Genomic DNA, 8,256 nt, shown 5'->3' on the forward strand with positions numbered 1-8,256 from the left:
ATTTTATCAGCCTCTCCTTGCTCATACTTCTTAATGCTGCCATGTTGGGGGCTTTTTTAGGGTCAGGGGATGGAGGCCAATTGATTTTACTGTTTGGGGCATATCAGATACACCATGCGTAGCTTGCCAGTGTTAGGGCGTGGATCGTGATCTCCCTTTAACGACGAAGAGACTCCAGAGACTGCAAACAGCAAGCAAGGTTTATTGTAAAACTGGCTAGCCAGGGTCAAGCCGCCTACACAGACACGCAGGTCAGTTAGGTGAGGCAAGACCCCGAACTTCTTCAAAGGGGATCTTATATAGGCCTTCACTGGCCGTTACAGCAAAGCCCGCGCATTTCATAGCCAATAGATTTGTAACAACATCCATTTCTTAACCAATCCATTTAAAAGTACATCACTCCTTAGCCTATAGATTCAAAGATCAGCATTTACTTACATAGGCATTGTGGCAAGTGGGCATCTGGTAACTCAGACTTTTGGTTATCACCTGGTTTCCTTTGATTCTCAGCCCTGCATTCTGGAGGTGGATAAGGGAAGAGTTCCTAACAGAGGTAATAGATGAGGAAAGCCCAACAAATGGTTCCCGAATTTACATCCCAACAGGGAAGAGTCAACAAATGGTTTCAGAATTTGCATTCCAATAAGGAATGGTTTCACTCTAAAGCTCTGCTAGGGAGCGGGCAGGAAAGGGAGAGTTACTAATTTATAGAGTTTTAACTCTGGAATCTCCCTCAGGGTCCCTAGGGACCTAACAGCCAGGATCTGCTGTGTGGGCGGAATACTCTCCATAGCTTGCCAGTCTAGATGGAGGCTTTTAGGGCAGCCTCTAATCTCCCTTACAGGTGTTCTTTTTATTCACACCATATTTTAACCCCATCAAATATGGTGTGATAATAATGGAAATTGGCATTAAGTGTCTTATGATGTGTCGCATGTACAATAAATTTATTTATTTACTGTTTTAAATCTTATTTTATTTTTATAAGGAGTAATAGCACAGTGGTTAGGGCATTTGCCTTGCACGCAGCTGACCCGATCAACCTGGGTTCAATTCCTTTATCCCTCTCGGAGAGCCTGGCAAGCTACTGAGAGTATCTTGTCCGCACGGCAAAGCCTGGCAAGCTCCCTATGACTTATTCAATATGCCAAACACAGTAACAACAAGTCTCACAATGGATGTTACTGTGCCCGCTTTAGCAATTAATGAACAACAGGAGGACAGTACAGTACAGTTCATAATATTTTATTACATCTAATATTCAAATACCAAAACCACCCCCATTACGCCTTCCCACCATCATATTTTAGATGTTTCCATCCTGAACCCCAACTCCTGTCCAAAGCAGAATGAAATAATTTATTTACTATTGTTTGTTATGAATAAAGCTCTGAAAATGCTCCAAAAAACTTCCTTAGAGGAGAGTGTGTGAAAATAGTTGTATTTCACCCAGGGGCCATTAAGCCTTTCTATAAGAAGTGACTAATATGTTGTTAAAGGTTGAGGCATGTGTGGATAGATAGATAGAAAGATAGATAGATAGATAGATAGATAGATAGATAGATAGATAGAAAGATAGATAGATAGATAGATAGATAGATAGATAGATAGATAGATCTGTAGAAATATGTTTCCCTAATTGATTACCTTCTACTTTAAACCCCATCAAAATGTGGTGTGCTACTCTTGGAGGAGTATGAGCGATGTGAGGTATGAGATGCCACTCAGCCAAAAATGCCACTGTATGGTCCAGGAATAGGCTCACTCCTGGGTGAAGCTTGGCCCAAGCGTGTGGAGAGTGGCCATGATCATGGTGGCAGTTGAGTTCTGGAGGTTTTTAACTGCTGAGGCTGGGTGTCTTGGGGCATGGAGGGGCCTCACCCACCCCCTTGGAGGTTCCCCAAATGAAACAGTCTGTTGCTGGGTCCAGCAGCATGTCTATGGCAAGTCATTTTTTTCCTCCCTTTCGAGAGACAGGTACAATGTGTATCTAGGCCATAGGCAGTGATGAGGTTATCTAGTAAAACATTTTTAATGTGATGCAAATTAGCTTCAATAAAATTCATAGTACATTGTCTTGACACTTTTCTCCTTTTTTATATTGAGATTTATTTATGTGATCTGGATGTGCATCCTGCATCTCTTATATTTTATAAGTATACAGATTATTCCTCAGTCAGCACCTTACTCATCTATTTGCATAATGACCTAACTCTTACTCATGAAGGATTAGAACTTCTTGCTTATATGAAAGCATGCTGCTTGTGCATCTCCTTACTGACTGTGAAACTAATTGCACAGGTGTGGTTAAACTGCAAGGGCTTCCTTAAATTATCAGTATATTTTCTCCTTACATAAGCTTCTCCTTTCCTAGAAACTGATTTGAATCTGAATTTGATGAAAGTGATTCAGATTATCAATTCAACTTAATAATTCATGTCAGCTTTTCATTAATGGACATTATTATTAATATATTTATAAAAGTCATTGAATAAGCATGAATTCATTGCCTTGCCTCTTTATTTCTGCTTAAAGAAATCTTCTAAAAAGGTATATTTCTATGGACTTTTAATTTTATTATCAGTATACTTTAGATTCTGAAAATTGTGCAACAGTTTGACTTGATAGTTATTGCGTGAATATTCGTTCAGTTGGAGGCACTGAGACAAGAAAGGCAAAAGAAATTTATGTCATGAAGGGCCAGGTTCTCCCACACCTGTAACAAAGGTAGAGAGCCCCGAAATCATGGTACCTCTAAAGGGCACAAAACAGTGATGTCATCAAAAGAAGTTACAGAAAGAACATTGAGGCAGCAAAACATATTTTGTTTTCCTGAGTCATCCGGCCAGTGTATTTTGGCCTCCAATAAATGTACAAAACCAAAACCTAACCCCTTCTTGGTTTACAAGTATTTGGATTTGCAGCCCAAAGCCTAGTCTGGCTAGAACCTGGAATCTGCAGCCCAAAGACAAGTATCTGAAATTTGCATCCCAAAGAAGGCTGGGCTGGAGCCCTGAATTTACAAGTCAAAGATCAAGCCTGGCTAGCACCTTAGATCTGCATGTCAAAGACCAGCCAAGTTTCTGTGAGAAAAGGAAAACTGCCCCATTCAATATACTGAAATTATTTACTGAAGGCAGTTTGAAGGGAAAAACTGTTCAGCTTCACCCAAACAAGTCAGGACACACCAGAAATCTGACCCATATTCATGTCTCCCTATGTTCCTGCCCCTTGTGCAGTCTACATGGGCTCTCCCTGACAGCTCAGCCCAGCTCCAACAGATTGTTTCAAGACTTAAAGGAGAAAACAGTAGGAGTGTTTGATAATAGTGGGAAAGAATGCTCCAATTTAAGCATTTTCCCTTTTATCTTACTTCCTCTTTTTCCTCAAATTAAAGAAATAAAGAAGACATTGTAAATAGCATTTGTTAAATTTCAAGCAAAGAAACTTACTTTGAAAGTTAATAAATAGTCTACACGTAATGAATGCTTTCCAACTTACATCTCTTGTCACTCTATTTAAAAGCATACTATTTATTTAGGAAATCTTAATAGTTTTGGCTTAGTTTGGGATTTTGAACCACACTCAGAGGTGCCAAGGCTTACTGTTAGCTATCTATTCAAGAATTACGCCTACAGTGCTTTGGTGATAATATGAGATGTCAGAAGTTGAACCAGGGACCTAGACAGCTTCATGCAAGGCAAACAGCCTATCCACTACTATGGTTTCTCCAAACAGAAACCTTAATATTTCAACATCTTTTTTTATAAGTTAGTTTTAAATAATAAGAATATAAATTAGCTGAAAATCTAGTAGTGGTATCCATTTTATCAAGGTGGCATAGAAAATACAGAATTTCTGATTATTGCCTTACAACACAATGCAAATTTTTTTTTTCTGTGAACATGTTCTATAAGAAATTATCCAGGGGAAGAAAAGGTAGTATCCCTGCCATCACCTATGGTCACCTAAGTGTGGCTATGAGTGATCTCTGAACATTCCATAATAAAGCCCTGAGAACCACTGGGTCATTGCACAATTTGTAAATAATTCCTCAGTATTTTACTTTTGTTTTAATCAAGTTGCTCCTCACCAAAGTTTAAATGTAGAGATGATCTAGAACTGGCTCTAAGTAGTGGGACCTACAGTTAGTTCTAATGCTGTGTACTATCAGCTCAAACACTATGTATTATCATTTTGATAGATGTGGAGATACAGTAACTTTCTACATTAAAACTATGAATACTATCAAGTCAATGTTACCTCAACTGAAGTTTAAAAAAATAAATCATTGCATAGATTAGTGTTTCTTTGTCTAATCATTGATAACTTCATATGAAACCGTGCTAATTTGTTGTTCGCACATTTGTATTGCCTTGAGAATTTACTGCCTACACAAACTCTATATATGTGAAGTGAAGATACAGGATTAATACGTGCCTTTCCAAAAAGCACAGGTGATGCATATGTTTGTAAAAGATAGCAGTGTAAATTCAACTATCTAGATGGAGTAAAAAAGATAACTTGAGTTTGAAAATGGTTGCATAGGTCATATAAAATGAGAATGGTATAAAGCATGAAAAATACCAAGTGCATTGTTACTTCTTATTGGAAAATGCTAATCAATTTAACATATAATTTCACACCTTCAAGAATGATCTATAACACAAAGAACAGAAAAAATGTTGTTAGGTAGTGTGAAAAATAGGGACTTTCATTCACAGTTGGGTGGGATATAAATTGGTACATTCTCTAAATAAAATGGTATGAATATTCACCAAATAGTTTTAAAACATGAAATATTTTCCTCCTCATTATTTGAGATCATTTTGAATCTGTTTTAGTATTTTTAAGGATTTTTAGCACAGCAGTAGTGCATTCGCCTTACAAGTGGCCAACATGGCCGACCCGAGTTCGATTCCTCCGCCCCTCTCGGAGAGCCTGGCAAGCTACCGAGAGTATTCGATATGCCAGACACAGTAACAACAAAGTCTCCAATGGAGACGTTACTGGGCCCGCTCGAGCAAATCGATGATCAACGGGAGGGCCTTTACTTTACTTACTTTACTTTACCTCAGTTACAAGCAATGGTAATATTAAAAAGTAAAGGCTCAATGATTGATAACATATTAAAATTTACTATTTAATGTGTAACATTAACTTATGTCATAAACTTATTAATCACCAAAGTTTAAAAAATAAATTAATTCTCCTAATCTGTATTTTAATACAAAGTTAAGTATATTTAAATCCCACTTCTTAAGATTTACAATCTAAGAACTGAAGAAATAGTGTAGGGCTAAGGCGCTTGCCTTGTACAAGGTATAGCTAGGTTTGAAGTCCAGATCTGATCTCTGTTTCCACACATGGTGCTCTAAGCATTGCCAGGAATGATTCCTGAGGATAGAGACAGGAGAAGTCTTTGAGCAATGTCTGTGTGTGCCCCCCCCACCCCGACCAAGAATAAATGAAAAAGAAGTTGCAATCTAACTGAAGTTGCAAACTTTATTTTAATCAGCTGATTTATCTATTAAATAGGAATTGTCATTCTCTACGATGTCTTGTAAAATTAATATAATTAGGCCCCCATAATACAAAGTGGAATGTATAAAATATGATTAGCATATAGTATTTATATTTTCTATTTATAAAATCCTAATATCCTTTTCAGACCCTAAGATCAAAACACAATTTTCCAGAGTACAACTTAGTGTATCATAATGTATTAAATTATTCTTGTTATATTTTACATTGCTTCCTTTCTTTTTTAATATTTATAAGTAATGAACTTAAAGAAAAATCCTCTTTTCTTTTCCATACAAAGAAAATAATCAGACTTGTTTAGAATATAATAATAAAGATTTTATTTTATACATAATGTCCTTCCAAATCACTATCATAATAGCTGTTGTTAACAGTTTACTTATAGGATTATACATAATTTCTAATTTAAAAAATTTAATAGATGTTTGTCCGGCTGGAGCGATAGCAGTAGGTGGGGCATCTGTCTTGTACGCAGCCAACCCAGATTCAATTCCTCTGCCCCTCTCAGAGAGCCCGGCAAGCTACCAAGAGTATCTCACCTGCACGCAAAGCCTGGCAAGCTCCCTGTGACGTATTTGATATGCCAAAAAGTAACAACAAGCTCACAATTTGTTATGAGACATACTGGTGCCCATTCAAGCAAAACGACGAACAATGGGAGAACAGTGTTACAGTGTTAAATAGATGTTTATTCTGAAATACAAAATGATTTTGGACTTTATGCAATTGTAAGGGAGATTAAAACTTTCCTGGTAGCATCTATTTCTGTAAAGGAAAGGAAAAATTCAATCCATGACTAAAGTAAGCCTCTTTCTGTCAAAATCAAAATACAACACGGAACAGAGTAATAAAACAGCGGATTTTATAACTTGCTTTACGTGCAGCCAACCAGGGTTTGATCCCTGACAACACAGATGGTCTGAGGAGCCTTACTAGGAGTGATTCCTGAACACAGAACCAGTAGTAAGGCCTGAGCACCACAGGGCATTACCACACACCCAAAAATAATACCAGAACATACATTAAAAGAAAGAAACCACTTAAAAAAATCATAATTAGTAACACAGATTTTCTCCATTCATCCACATTTATTTAAATAAATCATCTAAACTGCCACAAACTTCTGGAGAAATAAAGATTAATCCACTTAACTGATTAAATGGGGAGAGAATCATATTGGGCCAGAGTTTTAGTTTAATGGGTAGGGTACTTTCCTTGCTAACTGACTTAGATTCAGTAACCTGCACCACTTCCAGTACACTGAGCACTGCCAGGTGTGAGGTGAAAAATTGAAATATGGAGACTTTGAGAAAATCAACAAGTTTTAAAAGAAAAAAGCTTAAAAGAAAACTTTGAATATTAAATAAAATAATAGTCAATCATTGCTATGAAATAGATTTTAAAGTATGTGTAATAGAAAGTATTCACAACATTTTATTCCTTTAATGCTACTGATACCTTCATTTATTTGAATAGATAACCTTTTGGATAGTATCTTTAAAGGCTTGCTTCACTTGCTGATTCCTCAAGGTGTAGATAAATGGATTCATCATAGGAGCAACAGAAGTATTCAGAATAGCTACTCCTTTATTCAGTGATGTCTTTTCTTTTGCTGATGGGTTGGCATACATGAATAAGCAGCTTCCATAGGATATGGATATGACAATCATGTGAGAGGAACATGTCGAAAACGCTTTTTTTCTTTGACTGGCTGAAGGAAGTTTCAGAATTGTTCTAATGATAAACATGTAGGATATAATGATTAACACCAATGTGAAAAGCAGGATTACTAATGCAGAGAAAAAACCAATCACTTCTAAGAGCCTTGTATCTGAACACGATAACTGTAAGAGGGGAAAATAGTCACAAGTAAAATGATCGATAATATTGGAACCACAATAATCTAACTGAAGGAAAAGAATGACCAGTGGAAAGATATTTAAGAATCCGACCAGCCAAGCAAAAAAGACAAGTATAATGCAGAGTTTCTTGTTCATGATGGTTGTATAATGAAGGGGTTTGCAGATGGCTACGTAGCGATCATAGGACATAGTAGTGAGAAGGTAAAATTCAGTTATGCCCATGAAGATGAAGAAAAACAGCTGAGCTGTACAACTGTTATATGAAATTGTTTTGTCTTTGGTGATTATTGTGCCTAGAAATCTAGGAATACAGACAGTTGTAAAGGAAATTTCTAATATAGAGAAGTTTCTGAGGAAGAAGTACATAGGGGTCTGTAGATGAGAGTCCACCAAGGTCAGAGTGATAATGGTCAAATTTCCAGTGATACTTAATATATATGTAATAAATAAAAAGAGGAAAATCACAGGCTGAAGCTCTGGATCATCTGACAGCCCTAGAAGAATGAATTCTGTGGGTGCTGTGTGATTTTTCATTGTCATTCTTCTCCTCCCCTTTACAAGAGAAAATGCAAGTTTTCCCTATAAAACAGAATAAAAATAAAACAAAATTAGTGTAGACTACGTATTTTATACCCTGGTGATTGATTACTTATAAAATTTAAAATAAATGTTTCTATTCAGTAATTTTTCTCCAATTTTCATTTTCCTACATTCAAATTGCACTAATTATCTTAAATAAATAGTCTGCTCTTTGAAAATACTCTATGACGTCTGGATAAAAAAGTCAAATATTTAAATTTGCTAATATATATCAGAACATGAATATTTAACAATACAGAAGCTATTCTTT

At 36.3% G+C, this 8,256-nt stretch overlaps 1 protein-coding gene across 2 annotated transcripts; it reads right to left on the reverse strand.

Annotated features, from left to right (window-relative positions):
• Positions 1 to 1,376: 1,376 nt before the first annotated feature.
• On the reverse strand, positions 1,377 to 7,940 carry LOC130024794 (olfactory receptor 6C3-like). 2 transcript variants are annotated; one of them, XM_056115574.1, is made up of 2 exons: positions 7,026 to 7,940; positions 1,377 to 1,388 (listed from the first exon to the last, which is right to left on the reverse strand). In XM_056115574.1, the coding sequence occupies exons 1-2, from the start codon at positions 7,938 to 7,940 to the stop codon at positions 1,377 to 1,379; spliced, it is 927 nt and encodes a 308-aa protein (XP_055971549.1). The 2 variants fall into 2 exon arrangements, with proteins under 2 accessions (XP_055971549.1, XP_055971548.1); XM_056115573.1 differs by lacking the exon at positions 1,377 to 1,388 and having other exon boundaries at positions 7,005 to 7,940.
• Positions 7,941 to 8,256: the final 316 nt, after the last annotated feature.

The sequence above is a fragment of the Sorex fumeus genome, unplaced genomic scaffold (assembly GCF_029834395.1).
Source record: "Sorex fumeus unplaced genomic scaffold, SorFum_2.1 ptg000029l, whole genome shotgun sequence".
NCBI lineage: Eukaryota > Metazoa > Chordata > Mammalia > Eulipotyphla > Soricidae > Sorex > Sorex fumeus.

Excerpts from the sequence above, each read along its gene's own strand:
- LOC130024794 (XM_056115573.1), bottom strand. The coding sequence starts at position 7,940 with ATGAAAAATCACACAGCACCCACAGAATTCATTCTTCTAGGGCTGTCA.